The sequence below is a fragment of the Oncorhynchus keta genome, chromosome 24 (assembly GCF_023373465.1).
Source record: "Oncorhynchus keta strain PuntledgeMale-10-30-2019 chromosome 24, Oket_V2, whole genome shotgun sequence".
NCBI classification, from domain to species: Eukaryota; Metazoa; Chordata; class Actinopteri; order Salmoniformes; family Salmonidae; genus Oncorhynchus; species Oncorhynchus keta.
In genome coordinates, this window is record NC_068444.1 from 6807093 (window position 1) to 6827132 (window position 20040).

General features: G+C 45.9%; 1 protein-coding gene across 4 annotated transcripts in view; it reads right to left on the reverse strand.

Moving 5' to 3' along the window:
* The window catches only part of LOC118381723 (poly(ADP-ribose) glycohydrolase-like), a 177978-nt gene that overhangs the window by 130857 nt on the left and 27081 nt on the right, over positions 1-20040 (reverse strand). For all 4 annotated transcript variants that reach the window (XR_008077883.1, XR_008077884.1, XR_008077882.1 and 1 more), the window contains 2 exons: positions 17184-17276; positions 9609-9763 (listed from right to left, as the gene is read on the reverse strand). Coding sequence is in view for 1 of the 4 variants with exons in the window: in XM_052477575.1 (XP_052333535.1) it covers positions 9609-9763; positions 17184-17276 (248 nt within the window). In the remaining 3 variants the exon portion in view is untranslated. The remainder of the gene's footprint in view (positions 1-9608; positions 9764-17183; positions 17277-20040) is intronic.

Consider the following 20040-nt stretch of genomic DNA (forward strand, 5'->3'; position numbering starts at 1 on the left):
TGGCAGTTGGCCCCAGGCCTCAGTCCCATCAAAGTCACACTCATGTGTCCCTCCACTCCACAGCACTTACACAAAAAGGAAACGAACAGAAGAGAATGAGAAGGAAAAACAACAACAAAAACATGGCCCCCTTCCCACAACCCCAGGGCTACATTAACAAGGCCCCATGTCCCTTTTAAAAGAGGAGCAGGGACGTCAGGAGGCTATTCATCTCATCCAGTCTACTACAAAAGCTGACTGCCTACAGAGGTGCACTAGTGAGGCTATTTGAACTGAATGTCTAACCCAGCATTAAGAACAAATCTACTAAACTCCTGTGCTTTGAGAGAGAGAGAGAGGAATTTCAATCAAAGAGAGAGAGAGACAGAGACAGAGACAGAGACAGAGAGACAGAGACAGAGAGAGAGAGACAGAGAGAGACAGAGAGACAGAGAGAGAGACAGAGAGAGAGACAGAGAGAGAGACAGAGAGAGAGACAGAGAGAGAGACAGAGAGAGAGACAGAGAGAGAGAGACAGAAGAGAGAGACAGAGAGAGAGACAGTGAGAGAGACAGAGAGAGAGAGAGAGAGAGAGACAGAGAGAGAGACAGAGAGAGAGAGACAGAGAGAGAGACAGAGAGAGAGACAGAGAGAGAGACAGAGAGAGAGACAGAGAGACAGAGAGACAGAGAGACAGAGAGAGAGAGAGAGACAGAGAGACAGAGAGACAGAGAGAGAAAAATTTCATGAGAGCAAAAGGAATGACAAGGCTTAATGACACAAGGCTTGATGCACTGAGAGGCTGAGAGCCCCTCCAGGCCCAGAGAAACTCATTCATTTAAGTCCATTCCTCATTTTTCTTTTCTGTCATTGTAGCCTAGTAGAAACAAATCTTGAGTCATGTTATTTAGCCCACAGGGCTCTCACAGGGCAGCTAGCCAGCCAATGGTTGGTAAGAGCAGGTAAGAGCAGGCTTTTAGTAATAGAATTCCAATACGGTATTTTGGGGAATGGTGAAATGAATACATAATTATATAATGGCGACAATCCATCAAAGATGTTCCGTGCAGAGATGTGATGTGACGTAGCTCGGTTGCCTATTCGGAGAAAAGTGTTGCAGAGTGCAGTTCATTTTCGTTCAGACTAGAACTCTCATTTGTATGAAGAAACTTACAACAGAAACAGCATCAAATCTACTTTACCGAGACAAACAAGAACACTTTTATTTTTATTTTTTTAAAAGCCTCCCCCTGTTACCTCCCCCTGTTAACCTCTCTACGGGGGTGGGGGGTCTACCCTCTCTACTGGGGTGGGGGTCTACCCTTGAACTGGGGGTGGGGGGTCCTAAACCTCTCACGGGGTGGGGGTCCACCCTCTGAACGGGGTGGGGGTCCACCCTCTCACGGGGGTGGGGGTCTACCCTCTGAACGGGGTGGGGGTGTCTACCCTCTCTAAACGGGGTGGGTGGGTCTACCCTCTGAACTGGGGGTGGGTGGGTCTACCCTCTCTAAACGGGGGTGGGGTGTCTACCTCTCACGGGGTGGGGTGTCTACCCTAAACGGGGTGGGTGTGTTACCCTCTGAACGGGGGGTGGGTGTGTCTGACCCTCCTAAACGGGGTGGGTGTGTCTACCCCTTGAACTGGGGGTGGGTGTGTCTACCCTCCTAAACGGGGTGGGGGGTCTACCCTCCCACGGGGTGGGGGTCTAATACGGGGGGTGGGGGTCTACCCTCTCACGGGGTGGGGTGGTCTACCCTCTCACGGGGGGTGGGGTGGTCTACCCTCTCACGGGGTGGGGTGGTCTACCCCTCTGAACTGGGGGGGTGGGTGTCTACCAATATCTCACGGGGTGGGTGTCTACCCTCTCTAACGGGGTGGGTGTCTACCCTCTCTAAACGGGGGTGGGTGACCCTCTCACGGGGAAAGTGTCTACATCCTTGCAACAATGGGGTGGGTGTCTACCCTCCCTCACGGGGTGGGTGTCTCCCTCCACGGGGTGGGTGTCTACTCAAAAACGGGGGGTGGGTGTCTACCCTCTCACGGGGGTGGGTGTCTACACGGGGTGGGTGTCTACCCTCTCTACGGGGGTGGGTGTCTACCCCACGGGGTGGGTGTCTAGGGGGTGGGTGTCTACCCTCTCTACGGGGTGGGTGTCTACCCTCTCACGGGGGTGGGTGTCTACCCTCTCTACGGGGTGGGTGTCTACCCTCTCTACGGGGTGGGTGTCTACCCTCTCTGACGGGGTGGGTGTCTACCCTCTCTAAGGGGTGGGTGTCTACCTCCTCTACGGGGTGGGTGTCTACCCTCTCACGGGGTGGGTGACGGGGTGGGTGTCTACCCTCTCACGGACAGGGGTGGGACAGACAGGTCTACCCTCCCACGGGGTGGGCGGTCCACCCTCCCACGGGGTGGGCGGTCTAGAGACACGGGGTGGGCGGTCTACCCTCTCAGAGAGGGGTGGGGGGACAGACCCTCTCACAGAGGGGGGGGGGTCTACCCTCTCTACGGGGTGGGGGTCTACCCTCTCTACGGGAGTGGGGGGTCTACCCTCTCTACGGGGGTGGGGGTCTACCCTCTCTACGGGGGTGGGGGTCTACCCTCTCTACGGGGGTGGGGGGTCTACCCTCTCTACGGGGGTGGGGGCACGGGGGTGGGGGGTCACCCTCTCTAGGGGTGGGGGGTCTACCCTCTCTACGGGGGTGGGGGTCTACCAAATCTAGGGGTGGGGGTCTACCCTCTCTCACGGGGTGGGTGTCTACCCTCTCTACGGGGGTGGGTGTCTACCCTCTCTACGGGGGTGGGTGTCTACCCTCTCTACGGGGGTGGGTGTCTACCCTCTCTACGGGGGTGGGTGTCTACCCTCTCTACGGGGGTGGGTGTCTACCCTCTCTACGGGGGTGGGTGTCTACCCTCTCTACGGGGGTGGGTGTCTACCCTCTCTACGGGGGGGGTGTCTACCCTCTCTACGGGGGTGGGGGTCTACCCTCTCTACGGGGGTGGGGGTCTACCCTCTCTACGGGGGTGGGGGTCTACCCTCTCTACGGGGTGGGGGTCTACCCTCTACGGGGTGGGGGGTCTACCCTCACGGGGTGGGGGTCTACCCTCTATGGGGGTGGGGGTCTACCCTCTCTACGGGGGGGGGGGTCTACCCTCTCCACGGGGTGGGGGGTCTACCCTCTCTACGGGGGTGGGGGTCTACCCTCTCACGGGGTGGGGGGTCTACCCTCTCACGGGGGTGGGGGGTCTACCCTCTCACGGGGGGTGGGGGGTCTACCCTCTCTACGGGGGGTGGGGTGTTTACCCTCTCTACGGGGTGGGTGTTTACCCTCTCTACGGGGTGGGGTGTCTACCCTCTCTACGGGGTGGGGTGTCTACCCTCTCACGGGGGTGGGGTGTCTACCCTCCCACGGGGGTGGGGTGTCTACCCTCTACGGGGGTGGGGTGTCTACCCTCTCACGGGGTGGGGTGTCTACCCTCCACGGGGGTGGGGTGTCTACCCTCCCACGGGGTGGGGGTCTACCCTCCCACGGGGTGGGGGGTCTACCCTCCACGGGGGTGGGGGTCTACCCTCCACGGGGGGTGGGGGGTCTACCCCTCCCACGGGGTGGGGGGTCTACCCTCCACGGGGTGGGGGGTCTACCCCTCCACGGGGTGGGGGGTCTACCCTCTCTACGGGGGTGGGGGGTCTACCCTCTCTACGGGGGTGGGGGGTCTACCCTCTCTACGGGGGTGGGGGGTCTACCCTCTCTACGGGGGTGGGGGGTCTACCCTCTCTACGGGGGTGGGGGGTCTACCCTCTCTACGGGGTGGGGGGTCTACCCTCTCTACGGGGTTGGGGGGGGGTCTACCCTCTCTACGGGGTTGGGTGTTTACCCTCTCTACGGGGGTGGGTGTTTACCCTCTCTACGGGGGTGGGTGTTTACCCTCTCTACGGGGGTGGGTGTTTACCCTCTCTACGGGGGTGGGTGTTTACCCTCTCTACGGGGTGGGGTGTCTACCCTCTCACGGGGGGTGGGGTGTCTACCCTCCCACGGGGGGGGGTGTCTACCCTCTCTACGGGGGTGGGGTGTCTACCCTCTCACGGGGTGGGGTGTCTACCCTCCCACGGGGGTGGGGTGTCTACCCTCTCTACGGGGTGGGGTGTCTACCCTCTCACGGGGTGGGGTGTTTACCCTCTCCACGGGGTGGGGTGTCTACCCTCTCACGGGGGGGGGTGTTTACCCTCTCACGGGGGTGGGGTGTTTACCCTCTCTACGGGGGTGGGGTGTCTACCCTCTCTACGGGGGTGGGGTGTCTACCCTCTCTACGGGGGTGGGGTGTCTACCCTCTCTACGGGGGTGGGGTGTCTACCCTCTCTACGGGGGTGGGGTGTCTACCCTCTCTACGGGGGTGGGGTGTCTACCCTCTCTACGGGGGTGGGGTGTCTACCCTCTCTAGGGGGGTGGGGTGTCTACCCTCTCTACGGGGGTGGGGTGTCTACCCTCTCTACGGGGGTGGGGTGTCTACCCTCTCTACGGGGTGGGGTGTCTACCCTCTCACGGGGGTGGGGTGTCTACCCTCCACGGGGGGGGGGGGTCTACCCTCTCTACGGGGTGGGGGGTCTACCCTACACGGGGGTGGGGGGTCTACCCTCTCTCGGGGGTGGGGGGTCTACCCTCTCTAAGGGGGTGGGGGTCTACCCTCTCCCTCCCACAGGCAACTCGTTCAAGGTTAATCAGCCTTAGTTCCACTAGACTGACCAGCTCAGACAAACAGGATCTCCTTCACTGCTGCACGGTTACAGTCAGTCTCGGTGGTCTTTTACTGTTAATGTAGTTACAGCCACTATAATCCTCCTGTGTTTCAGTAAAGGACTGTAGTTACAGCCACTATAATCCTCCTGTGTTTCAGTAAAGGGCTGTAGTTACAGCCACTATAATCCTCCTGTGTTTCAGTAAAGGGCTGTAGTTACAGCCACTATAATCCTCCTGTGTTTCAGTAAAGGGCTGTAGTTACAGCCACTATAATCCTCCTGTGTTTCAGTAAAGGGCTGTAGTTACAGCCACTATAATCCTCCTGTGTTTCAGTAAAGGGCTGTAGTTACAGTCACTATAATCCTCCTGTGTTTCAGTAAAGGGCTGTAGTTACAGCCACTATAATCCTCCTGTGGTTCAGTAAAGGGCTGTAGTTACAGCCACTATAATCCTCATGTGTTTCAGTAAAGGACTGTAGTTACAGCCACTATAATCCTCCTGTGTTTCAGTAAAGGGCTGTAGTTACAGTCACTATAATCCTCCTGTGTTTCAGTAAAGGGCTGTAGTTACAGCCACTATAATCCTCCTGTGTTTCAGTAAAGGACTGTAGTTACAGCCACTATAATCCTCCTGTGTTTCAGTAAAGGACTGTAGTTACAGCCACTATAATCCTCCTGTGTTTCAGTAAAGGGCTGTAGTTACAGTCCGTCTCGGTGGTCTTTTACTGTTACTGTAGTTATAGCCACTATAATCCTCCTGTGGTTCAGTAAAGGGCTGTAGTTACAGTCACTATAATCCTCCTGTGTTTCAGTAAAGGACTGTAGTTACAGTCCGCCTCGGTGGTCTTTTACCCGGGAACGCTTGTCCACCAACACACACCATCGCCCGGGTTTCAGATCATTTCCAAACGCTTTTACTGTTAGCTAGCTAAGCGTCCATCTCAGATCCAAAGTAGAGGACTTCCTGGTTCTCTTTTCATTCAGGAAATCCTTATCTGACTGGCTGAATTAAATATTGAAGGGCTGTAGTTAGAGCCACTATAATCCTCCTGTATTTTAGTAAAAGGGCTGTAGCTACAGATGGCCATCTGAGACAATGTTAATCTCATTTTCCCTTCTCCACTTAGATAATCACACTATCTGGGTCCCAAACGGTGCCCTTTAGGGCCCATAGGGCTCTGGTTAAACGTAGTGCACTATAAAAGGGTACTGGGAGAGGTGGGTACCATTTGGAATGCAAAAAGAAGTGTGATGCAGACAGAGATGGGGAGTGTGTACAGAGCCGCAGCTCCAGTCTTCTCCGTTCAGGAATTAGAGAGTGAGGCGCTAGTATTACATTACTTTAATCCTATAAAGTCACCGGTAGAAGTAAAAGCTCCTCTATTAGGGAGTAAAAACCGCACCACCACTGGCAACAACAATTCTGTTATCAGATCTTCTCCAAGGACAGACCTTGGGGAGGTTGGGTTTGAAATCAGGAAGCCTCCACATTGACTGTGTACTGGTACCCCCTGTATATAGCCTCCACATTGACTCTGTACCGGTACCACCTGTATATAGCCTCCACATTGACTCTGTACCGTAATACCCTGTATATAGCCTCCACATTGACTCTGTACCGGTACCCCCTGTATACAGCCTCCACATTGACTCTGTACTGGTACCCCCTGTATATAGCCTCCAACATTGACTCTGTACTGGTACCCCCTGTATATAGCCTCCACATTGACTCTGTACTGGTACCCCCCTGTATATAGCCTCCACATTGACTCTGTACTGGTACCCCCTGTATATAGCCTCCAACATTGACTCTGTACTGGTACTCCCTGTATATAGCCTCCACATTGACTCTGTACCGGTACCTCCTGTATATAGCCTCCACATTGACTCTGTACCAGTACCCCCTGTATATAGCCTCCACATTGACTCTGTACTGGTACCCCCTGTATATAGCCTCCACATTGACTCTGTACCGGTACCTCCTGTATATAGCCTCCACATTGACTCTGTACCGGTACCCCCTGTATATAGCCTCCACATTGACTCTGTCTGTACCGTAACATCCTGTATATAGCCTCCACATTGACTCTGTACTGGTACCCCCTGTATATAGCCTCCAACATTGACTCTGTACTGGTACCCCTGTATATAGCCTCCACATTGACTCTGTACTGGTACCCCCTGTATATAGCCTCCACATTGACTCTGTACTGGTACCCCCTGTATATAGCCTCCACATTGACTCTGTACCGTGACACCCTGTATATAGCCTCCACATTGACTCTCTGTACCGTAACACCCTGTATATAGCCTCCACATTGACTCTGTACTGGTAACACCCTGTATATAGCCTCCACATTGACTCTGTACTGGTACCCCCTGTATATAGCCTCCACATTGACTCTGTACTGGTACCCCCTGTATATAGCCTCCACATTGACTCTGTACTGGTACCCCCTGTATATAGCCTCCACATTGACTTGTACCGTGACACCCCTGTATATAGCCTCCACATTGACTCTGTACCGTAACACCCTGTATATAGCCTCCACATTGACTCTGTACCGTAACACCCTGTATATAGCCTCCACATTGACTCTGTACCGGTACCCCCTGTATATAGCCTCCACATTGACTCTGTACTGGTACCCCCTGTATATAGCCTCCACATTGACTCTGTACCGTGACACCCTGTATATAGCCTCCACATTGACTCTGTACCGTAACACCCTGTATATAGCCTCCACATTGACTCTGTACCGTAACACCCTGTATATAGCCTCCACATTGACTCTGTACCAGTACCCCCTGTATATAGCCTCCACATTGACTCTGTACCGTAACATCCTGTATATAGCCTCCACATTGACTCTGTACCGTAACATCCTGTATATAGCCTCCACATTGACTCTGTATCGGTACCCCCTGTATATAGCCTCCACATTGACTCTGTACCGGTACCCCCTGTATATAGCCTCCACATTGACTCTGTACCGGTACCCCCTGTATATAGCCTCCACATTGACTCTGTACCAGTACCCCCTGTATATAGCCTCCACATTGACTCTGTACCGTAACACCCTGTATATAGCCTCCACATTGACTCTGTACCGTAACATCCTGTATATAGCCTGTACATTTGTCAACAGTTACAGCCCTGAGTCTTCTTGGGTATGACGCTACAAGCTTGTCACACCTGTATTTAGGGAGTTTCTCCCATTCTTCTCTGCAGATCCTCTAAAGCTCTGTCAGGTTAGATGGGGAGCCTTGCTGCACAGCTATTTTCAGGTCTCTTCAGAGATGTTCGATTGGGTTCAAGTCCGGGCTCTGGCTGGGCCACTCAAGGACATTCAGAGACTTGTCCCGAAGCCACTCCTGCGTTGTCTTGGCTGTGTGCTTAGGGTCGTTGTCCTGTTGGAAGGTGAACCTTCACCCTAGTCTGAGGTCCTGAGCGCTCTGGAGCAGGTTTTCATCAAGGATCTCTCTGTCCTTTGCTCCATTAATCTTTCCCTCAACCCTGACTAGTCTCTCAGTCCCTGCCGCTGAAAAACATCCCACAGCATGATGCTGCCCCCGCCATGCTTCACTGTAGGGATGGTACGACAAACGGTGCCTGGTTTCCTCCAGATGTTTGGCATGCAGGCCAATAACTTCAATCTTAGTTTCATCAGACCAGAGAATCTTGTTTCTCATGGTCTGAGATTCCTTTAGGTGCCTTTTTTTAGCAAACTCCAAGCGGGCTGTCATGTGCCTTTTTACTGAGGAGTGGCTTCCGTTGACCTCATGGTTTATGCACTCTCAACTGGATCAAACCGTCATGGATTACAACTGGGTGACCTTATATAGACAGGGGTCTGCATACTTTTCAGAATGCACAGTCATGGATTACAATGCGGTTATAATGCTTGTATGAACCCTTATGTCTTATACCCTAATAAACATTTAATATCAATCATTAACTGCACTGCACTGTTCTGCAGAGAAGTGTTCAGGTAACTAATGCTTGCCTCACTGAGTCAAGACTATTGAGGGCGAGTGAACAAGGAAGTAAGAGATATCATGTCTTCACCTTAGACCACCTGAAGGTGACCCTGTAGAATAACCGGACTGTCTGCTACCTCGTGTATAATTTGGCTCATAATCAAAGTGGTGGTACAGTACATGGGGCATTTGCCAGACATAGAGGAAGTGATGCAGTCGAGAACGCTGTGAGACCGGTTAGTCAAGATCAAGATAAAGTCTGAGTGCCAGAGAGTCTGCTGTGAGGACAACGTTCTGTCAAATCCCAAAAGGATCCTTTTACTGCCACCAAACAGACCAACTGGGCAGCGTTTTGACCCTCAGAATGTTCCAGTTTTGTAGGCTGAGTGCCAACTCATTTTTGTCATTGTCACCTCTTGAATAAACAACCCAAAATAACTAGTGATTTTCTTGTATTTTTGGTTGTTCAGACAATTAGACCAAGTCCATTTTTTTTGTACCCCCTTTTTCTCCCCAATTTCGTGGTTTCCAATTGTTTAGTAGCTACTATCTTGTCTCATCGCTACAACTCCGGTAATGAAATAAAGATAAGTCCAACAGTGGCTCTTAAAAGATGTGCTCATTTGAATTTATGCTGGACTGTTGTGTGTTCATTTGTCGGTTGGTATAGCAACGCCAAGATAGTGGGTTTGACCCCTGGTATATAAAACGTATGCACAATGTAAATCGCTTTGGATAAAAGTGTCTTCTAAATGGCATTTATTATATATGTATATATATATGAACTATTCGACAAAAAAATGTGCCTCCTTTGTGATCAAAGAGGAAGGAGGGTAAACTCACACCTTTCTGTAGAAGTTGATGTCAGGGGAATATCCTAATGTTATATGACAATATGAAACATAGTAAGTCGTACCTGTAGAAGTTGATGTCAGGGTAGTTGAAATATTCTGACTTCCTGGAGTTGCGTCGGGGAAAGGTACAGAAGAAGGCATTGGCCAATAGGGAAGCCACCTGCATCTGAGACAGGGTGATGGAGTGGTTCACCCCTTCCTTCAGCAGAGGGATGGGCTGGGGGAAAAGACAAACGATTTCTTGACTTGCATTTTTGAGTCATTTAACAGACACTCTTGTCCAGAGAGACTTACAGTTGCTTGACTTCTTAGTGGAGTAAACGTGGAGTAGTGGAGTAAACGTGGAGTAGTGGAGTAAACGTGGAGTAGTGGAGTAAAATAGCAGTAGTGGAGTAAAATAGGAGTAGTGGAGTAAACGTGGAGTAAAATAGCAGTAGTGGAGTAAAATAGCAGTAGTGGAGTAAAATATGAGTTGGAGTAAAATATGAGTAGGAGTAAAATATGAGTAGTGGAGTAAAATAGCAGTAGTGGAGTAAAATAGCAGTAGTGGAGTAAAATAGCAGTAGTGGAGTAAAATAGCAGTAGTGGAGTAAAATAGCAGTAGTGGAGTAAAATAGCAGTAGTGGAGTAAAATAGGAGTAGTGGAGTAAAATAGCAGTAGTGGAGTAAAATAGCAGTAGTGGAGTAAAATAGGAGTAGTGGAGTAAAATAGGAGTAGTGGAGTAAAATAGCAGTAGTGGAGTAAAATAGCAGTAGTGGAGTAAAATAGTAGTGGAGTAAATTAGCAGTAGTGGAGTAAAATAGCAGTAGTGGAGTAAAATAGGAGTAGTGGAGTAAAATAGGAGTAGTGGAGTAAAATAGCACTAGTGGAGTAAAATAGGAGTAGTGGAGTAAAATAGCAGTAGTGGAGTAAAATAGCAGTAGTGGAGTAAAATGGGAGTAGGAGTAAAATAGCAGTAGTGGAGTAAACGGGCAAAGCGGTGATTGAAGGAGGTCAACATGATGATGTTGGCCATTTAAAGCCCTCGTCTGTGAATCCAAAAACACCAGGGTTGGTGCCTGTTCCTTAAAACATGGCGATTGATTGGTTCATTCATTCCTTAAGGAGCAAGACAGACTTGGGAAAATACAAAGGTGCGTTTGAAATGGCATCCTATGGCTCTGGTCAACAGTAGTGCACTATATAGGGTTCTGGTCAACAGTAGTGCACTATATAGGGCTCTGGTCAACAGTAGTGCACTATATAGGACTCTGGTCAACAGTAGTGTACTATATAGGGCTCTGGTCAACAGTAGTGTACTATATAGGGCTCTGGTCAACAGTAGTGCACTATATAGGGCTCTGGTCAACAGTAGTGCACTATATAGGGCTCTGGTCAACAGTAGTGCACTATATAGGGCAGTGTTTCAAAACTCCAGTCCTCTCAAACAGCACACATTTTATTGTAGCTCCGGACAAGCTCAGTTAGTTGGCAAGTTGAATCTGGTATGTTTGTCTGGGGTTACAATAAAATGTGTACTGTTTGGGAGTACTGGAGGAGTGGAGTTGGGAAACACTGATATTTCAAATAGGGTGCCATTTTGGAAGCAGACAAACAGGGTGCCATTTTGGAAGAAGACAAACAGGGAGCCATTTTGGAAGAAGACAAACAGGGAGCCATTTTGGAAGAAGACAAACAGGGTGCCATTTTGGAAGAAGACAAAGTTCCCAATTTGGAGTGAGTGAGTGAGTGAGTGAGTGAGTGAGTGAGTGAGTGAGTGTTAGTGTGAGAGAATGTAATGGGGACTGAGCCCATTCGGCTTGGGTCTTCCTATTAATCTCTGGTCCAGGCTCCTCCGGCAGCACCTCACAGAAAACCAATAGATTTCAAGAGGCTCAATCTCATCTCAGACTAGCTGACTCTTTATGGCCAAGTTAGCTCTAATCCGGGGGCTCGGAATCTGTTTGTGCTGTGGAATCTAGTTGTCTTTCTATGTTTTGGGGAGGTTCACTGATGCTCATGTCAGGGAATGGTCTTTAACATTTGAACATGTAGCCTAAGGCTTGTGAGGTATACACCGCATACTGAGGTATTTGGGGAAAAAGCCACATGCTGGTTTTTCCCAATATCGTCAATACCGTTGAAACTATTTATTGAAAGTTTATTTTTTATAAATATATTTTAATATTTGTAGCAACTTAAAGTAAATCCCTGCAGTCAAACTTGTGCAATACCGTTAGGAGATAAAAGCAGATTGCATTGTTCATTACATCTGTCACATTATTGTTCATTATGAAGCTCACAGGCAAATCCCCAGTCTCACGTCACATGGTGTTTGTTTACACACAACGACGAGAGACCAGAGCCTTGTTGTGCAGCACGCGCACGTGTAACGTGATCTAGTTACAGTACGGAATTCACAACTAAAATGTCTGCCAGCTAGATATCTGCTAACTATTAATGACCTTGTCTTAACATGTGATTCATGCTCTACAGTTATGTTAGGGTTGTGGCGGTCACGAAATTGTGTCAACCGGTGATTTGTCAAGCAATAACTGTAGGTCTTATGGGCAAATTGAACATTAATTAACATAACAAAAATAAATAAAAACATTTATCATCTCCTGGCTTCCACACTGATGCAGACCTTTGGAACTTCTACATTTAAAAAAAGTCTAACAAAACCCATGTAATATAGAGACAAGATTTGCTTAGAATTCTGTGGCCTTATTTTATAGTACGAAGAATATAATTGAACAAAGCTGAATAAAATAGAAAGGGTATTTTCTCCAAATGATTTGAGGGAGTCATCTCACAGATTACTGCACCTGTACATAGCCCACCTATAATTTAGCCCAAACAACTACCTCTTTCCCAACTGTATTTATTTTATTTATTTATTTTGCTCCTTTGCACCCCATTTTTTTTCTTATACTTTGCACTTTCTTCCACTGCAAAACTACCATTCCAGTGTTTTACTTGCTATATTGTATTTACTTTGCCACCATGGCCTTTTTTTTGCCTTTACCTCCCTTATCTCACCTCATTTACTCACATTCTATATAGACTTATTTCTACTGTATTATTGACTGTATGTTTTATTCCATGTGTAACTCTGTGTCGTTGTATCTGTCGAACTGCTTTGCTTTATCTTGGCCAGGTCGCAATAGTAAATGAGAACTTGTTCTCAACTGGCCTACCTGGTTAAATAAAAGTGTTCTCAACTGGCCTACCTGGTTAAATAAAGGTGTTCTCAACTGGCCTACCTGGTTAAATAAAGGTGTTCTCAACTAGCCTACCTGGTTAAATAAAGGTGTTCTCAACTAGCCTACCTGGTTAAATAAAGGTGTTCTCAACTGGCCTACCTGGTTAAATAAAGGTGTTCTCAACTGGCCTACCTGGTTAAATAAAAGTGTTCTCAACTGGCCTACCTGGTTAAATAAAGGTGTTCTCAACTGGCCTACCTGGTTAAATAAAGGTGTTCTCAACTAGCCTACCTGGTTAAATAAAGGTGTTCTCAACTAGCCTACCTGGTTAAATAAAGGTGTTCTCAACTGGCCTACCTGGTTAAATAAAGGTGTTCTCAACTGGCCTACCTGGTTAAATAAGTGTTCTCAACTGGCCTACCTGGTTAAATAAAGGTGTTCTCAACTGGCCTACCTGGTTAAATAAAGGTGTTCTCAACTGGCCTACCTGGTTAAATAAAGGTGTTCTCAACTGGCCTACCTGGTTAAATAAAGGTGTTCTCAACTAGCCTACCTGGTTAAATAAAGGTGTTCTCAACTAGCCTACCTGGTTAAATAAAGGTGTTTTCAACTAGCCTACCTGGTTAAATAAAGGTGTTGTCAACTAGCCTACCTGGTTAAATAAAGGTGTTCTCAACTAGCCTACCCGGTTAAATAAAGGTGTTCTTAATTTAGAGTTATTAATGTAACTTTTAGTTCTACAAACGTTGGCCTGTATGTTTTGATGTTTAATACATTGTAAGGAAGCATGAGGCAACTCTTATGATGATTTGAAAAAAGTCGCTTGAAAAGGCATGAGCTCTGCATTGTTTTTGTTTTTTTTGTTTTTTTGCGCAGGCTGTACACACTACATCAGTCACTCAGTCGCAATTTGACAAGCACTTGATAATGCTTTAGGATTTCACGGAGGCATCCCCTTTGCGTGGTCATAACGCACCCTAAAAAATGTTTTTTATCCATGCCTTTCGTTGGTCAGTGGCCGTTGTGCGCTTCTCCCTGAGTGCTGCGCGCTTCGTCACGTGATCGGGTCTTTCTCACAGGCTACAAGTGAAGACAGAGACACATCGGGGGATGCAACTGTGCTCGTCCTTTTCCAATTCCGAGGTGCATATTGAAGCTATCGGAAGAACCGTCTACATGTACTTTTCGCCAGCCAACAAGATGAGTAGACAAACAGCAACAGCACAGAACAAAAGTAGACCTATTCTGTGTGAGAAATAAATATTCCAAACATAGTCTGGGACAGTTGTTGGATGCGATAGACCCCAAATGAATACACTTTTCGAACCAAAGTACGTTTATCTCTAGGAGACAGAACTTGTCTCCTTCCTGAGCGGTATGACGGCTGCGTGGTCCCATGGTGTTTATACTTGCATACTATTGTTTGTACAGATGAACGTGGTACCTTCAGGCGTTTGAAAATTGCTCCCAAGTTTGAACAAGACTTTTATGAGGTCTTGGCAGAGTTCTTTTGATTTTCCCATGATGTCAAGCAAAGAGGCACTGAGTTTGAAGGTAGGTCGTTGAAATACATCCACAGGTACACCTCCAATTGACTCATATTATGTCAATTAGCCCATCAGAAGCTTCTAAAGCCATGACATAATTTTCTGGAATTTTCCAAGCTGTTTAAAAAGGCACAGTCAACTTAGTGTATGTAAACTTCTGGCCCACTGGAATTGTGATACAGTGAATTATAAGTGAAATAATCTGTCTGTAAACAATTGTTGTAAAAATGACTTGTGACATGCAAAGTAGATATCCTAACTGACTTGCCAAAACTATAGGTTTGTTAACAAGACATTTGTGGAGGTGTTGAAAAACAAGTTAATGACTCCAACATAAGTGAATGGAAACTTCCGACTTCAAATGTACATAGTGTATGTTTTCACCATCATTTGCAAATAAATTCATTAAAAATCCTACAATGTGATTTTCTGGATTTTTTTTCTTCTCATTTTGTCTGTCATAGTTGAAGTGTACCTATGATGAAAATTACAGGCCTCTCTCATCATTTTAAGTGGGAGAACTTGCACAATTGGTGGCTGACTAAATACTTTTTTGCCCTACTGTATGTCATGCAATAAAATGCAAATTAATTCCTTAAAAATCATACAATGTGATTTTCTGGATTTTTGTTTTAGATTCCGTCTCTCACAGTACTACCTATGATAAAAATTACGGACCTCTACATGCTTTGTAAGTAGGAAAACCTGCAAAATCGGCAGTTTATCAAATACTTGTTCTCCCCACTGTGTGTGTGTGCGTGCGTACGTATGTATGCATGTATGTATATACTATACTTGTTTTTTGCATAATTGAAATGTGTGTGTGTGTATACACACACACACACACACACACACACACACACACACACACACACACACACATTTTAATTATGCATTTAAAAGCATCAAACAAATCAGATGTGAAATTATCCCTGCTATATTACTATTAGCTATATTACTATTAGCTATATTACTATTAGCTATATTACTATTAGCTATATTACTATTAGCTATATTACTATTAGCTATATTACTATTAGCTATATTACTATTAGCTATATTACTATTACTTATTAGCTATATTACTATTAGCTATATTACTATTAGCTATATTACTATTAGCTATATTACTATTACTATTAGCTATATTACTATTAGCTATATTACTATTAGCTATATTACTATTAGCTATATTACTATTACTTATTAGCTATATTACTATTACTTATTAGCTATATTACTTATTAGCTATATTACTTATTAGCTATATTACTATTACTATTAGCTATATTACTATTAGCTATATTACTTATTAGCTATATTACTTATTAGCTATATTACTATTAGCTATATTACTATTAGCTATATTACTTATTAGCTATATTACTTATTAGCTATATTACTTATTAGCTATATTACTTATTAGCTATATTACTATTAGCTATATTACTATTAGCTATATTACTATTAGCTATATTACTATTACTTATTAGCTATATTACTATTAGCTATATTACTATTAGCTATATTACTATTAGCTATATTACTATTACTATTAGCTATATTACTATTAGCTATATTACTATTAGCTATATTACTATTACTTATTAGCTATATTACTATTACTTATTAGCTATATTACTTATTAGCTATATTACTTATTAGCTATATTACTATTAGCTATATTACTATTAGCTATATTACTTATTAGCTATATTACTTATTAGCTATATTACTATTAGCTATATTACTATTAGCTATATTACTTATTAGCTATATTACTATTAGCTATATTACTTATTAGCTATATTACTTATTAGCTATATTACTTATTAGCTATATTACTTATTAGCTATATTACTTATTAGCTATATTACTATTACTTATTAGCTATATTACTATTACTTATTAGCTATATTACTATTACTTATTAGCTATATTACTTTTAAAAAGCACATTTCAGTCCAAAGGCTTGTTTTAATTTTTTTGGGGTGCAAATTCCCAGAGCTCAATCTTGGACTTCCCACTAGGGAGCAATGTGATTATTGACTGATTTGCTGACAGGTCCCACTAGGGAGCAATGTGATTATTGACTGATTGGCTGACAGGTCCCACTAGGGAGCAATGTGATTATTGACTGATTGGCTGACAGGTCCCACTAGGGAGCAATGTGATTATTGACTGATTGGCTGACAGGTCCCACTAGGGAGCAATGTGATTATTGACTGATTGGCTGACAGGTCCCACTAGGGAGCAATGTGATTATTGACTGATTGGCTGACAGGTCCCACTAGGGAGCAATGTGATTATTGACTGATTGGCTGACAGGTCCCACTAGGGAGCAATGTGATTATTGACTGATTGGCTGACAGGTCCCACTAGGGAGCAATGTGATTATTGACTGATTGGCTGACAGGTCCCACTAGGGAGCAATGTGATTATTGACTGATTGGCTGACAGGTCCCACTAGGGAGCAATGTGATTATTGACTGATTGGCTGACAGGTCCCACTAGGGAGCAATGTGATTATTGACTGATTGGCTGACAGGTCCCACTAGGGAGCAATGTGATTATTGACTGATTGGCTGACTGGTTCCGGACGGCTAATGAATATGTTCTGGCTAGAGTTCTGCATTGTCCATCCATGGCAGTATCCCAAATAGCACCCTAATCCCTATATAGTGCACTACTTTTCACTTAAGCCCTTGTCAAAAGTAGTTCACTATTTAGAGAGAAGCATGTTAACCCCACTCTCAGGGTGTTTGTATGTATATACCCTGATGTTACCTTTGCATTCAGCTTAGATACTGTGTCACGTTTTGTGCTTCTGTGTCGTGTGAATGATTCAGAAGGAACACAGGACAGAGACAGACAGACAGACAGACAGACTGTATATGTAGTTACCTTGTTGCACAGCTCAGACACACTCAGTGCTAATTGGACCATTTCAGGCAGCAGAGACCTAAACAGATGATGAACGTCGTCGGGCTGCAGATCCTTGGAGAGGAAGAGAAGAGGTTTGTTTATGTTTAGTTGTTTAAAAAAAAAAAAATTAGCCTATTGGGTTTTAAATCATGCATGAATAAACAATAACAAAACCACACAGCCATGCAATCTCCATAGACAAACATTGGCAGTAGAATGGCTTGACTGAAGAGCTCAGTGACTTTCAATGTTGCACAGGTAATTTTGTCAAATTTCTGCCCTGCTGGAGCTGACCCCGGGTCAACTGTAAGTGCTGTTAGTGTGAAGTGGACAGGTCTAGGAGCAACAACGACTCAGCCGCAAAGTGGTAGGACACACAAGCTCCCAGAACGGGAACGCCGAGTGCTGAAGCGCGTAGAAATCATGTCTTCGGTCACTAGTTCCAAACTGCCTCTGGAAGCAACGTAATCAGCACATGAACCGTTCATCGGGAGCTTCATGTAATGGGTTTCCATGGCCGAGCAGCAGCATACAAGCAGCAATGTTCCAACATCTAGTGGAAAGCCTTCCCATAAGAGCGGAGGCTGTTATAGCAGCAATGTTCCAACATCTAGTGTAAAGCCTTCCCAGAAGAGTGGAGGCTGTTATAGCAGCAATGTTCCAACATCTAGTGGAAAGCCTTCCCAGAAGAGTGGAGGCTGTTATAGCAGCAATGTTCCAACATCTAGTGGAAAGCCTTCCCAGAAGAGTGGAGGCTGTTATAGCAGCAATGTTCCAACATCTAGTGGAAAGCCTTCCCAGGAGAGTGGAGGCTGTTATAGCAGCAATGTTCCAACATCTAGTGGAAAGCCTTCCCAGAAGAGTGGAGGCTGTTATAGCAGCAATGTTCCAACATCTAGTGGAAAGCCTTCCCAGAAGAGTGGAGGCTGTTATAGCAGCAATGTTCCAACATCTAGTGGAAAGCCTTCCCAGGAGAGTGGAGGCTGTTATAGCAGCAATGTTCCAACATCTAGTGGAAAGCCTTCCCAGAAGAGTGGAGGCTGTTATAGCAGCAATGTTCCAACATCTAGTGGAAAGCCTTCCCAGAAGAGAGGAGGCTGTTATAGCAGCAATGGGTGGGGGTGGGGGGTAAATGAGATGTTCGGCATACTTTTGTAAATAGAGGTCAGTCTCATCGCTCTGTGGCATTGACACCATCTTCATTTTAAAGTTGCATGTGCCAACTGAGCTACAAAAGGACCCCCCCATGTGGGTAATGGATAAGTGCTTTAGGGGAAAAAAAGCCTAGAGTATTTGAGATGCATAGCCTGCAAGAGGGGGGGAAGCTCAAACCTTTCAAGAGGCCAAACATTGACATCTATCTGGCCCCCCCCAAAAAACAGTCTAATGTGCTATACAGCTGTAATGCATTGTAACCTGCCGTCCTCCACCAGGCCAAATTAAAGATAGCTGAAGCCACATTTTTAGACATTAATACAATTCATTAAATAAACAAAGTAATTCAATCAATCAAGTTTCTTATTCAAACCATCAATATTGAACATTTTACAGAGAAAAATAGAGAATTAAATATTTCTAAATTAAATTTAAATATTTTGAAAATCAGGTTATTAAAATACTGGTTTTACTATTTTATCAATTTAGTGTGATTTTTTTTCTTCTTCTGAAATTAAATCATCAACATGAACACTACACTGTGCAAGCAATGTCTACCTGGAACACAAATTTAGTGGGGTTGTAATGAATTTAGGATAATATGCAATATGAAGTGTGTGAGTAGTGCGTATATATATATATATATATATATATATATATATATATATATATATATATATAATGTGTCTACCTGGAACACATGTGCTGAAAGTCTGGGGGAAAAATAGGATACACATACTAATGTTAAAAATGAATAAAAATTACACCCCCCTTCTGTAGAATGACCCATATAGGCCTAAGTGCTGTTACTCCATCATTGAAGATATTTACAACCATGTATTTATTTACAGCCGTATCGGCTGACAGATGTCAGTGTGATCAATCACTGAGCAATTTCATCAAGGTTTTAGGGAGGGAGCATGTGGGGGGGGGTCTGATTAAACGTGGCTTCTTCCTCGAACAGATGATCATGAACCATGAGTGAGTGTGAGTGTGAGTGTGAGTGTGTGTGTGTGTGTGCGCGTGCCTGCCTGTGCGTCTATCAGTGCGTGTGTGTGTGTGTGTGTGTGTGTGTGTGCGCGTGCCTGCCTGTGCGTCTATCAGTGCGTGTGTGTGTGTGTGTGTGTGTGTGCGCGTGCCTGCCTGTGCGTCTATCAGTGCGTGTGTGTGTGTGTGTGTGTGTGTGTGCGCGTGCCTGCCTGCGCGTCTATCAGTGCGTGCGTGTGTGTGTGTGTGTGCCTGCCTGCGCGTCTATCAGTGCGTGTGTGTGTGTGTGCCTGCCTGTGCGTCTATCAGTGCGTGTGTGTGTGTGTGTGTGTGCCTGCCTGCGCGTCTATCAGTGCGTGCGTGTGTGTGTGTGTGTGTGTGTGTGCCTGCCTGCGCGTCTATCAGTGCGTGTGTGTGTCTCATGTGTGAAGGATAGGAAGTGTGCTCACTTCCTGGACAGAGTAGAGACAGGGAGACTTGACTGCCGATTTAGCATTGGGCCACAGGAGAGGCATTTATATTGTAGGAAACAGGGCCTGACTAAACACTGTCATAAGTAATAACCTGGGTGAAATCATAACCGATCCCTCTGGGTATAATGAATGAAGCAGGGCCTGATGGGTAGGGATGGAAGAGATGGGATTTAGCTGAGCTAGCATTGCCCCGGGTTACCTCTAAATCACAGGGAGACAGA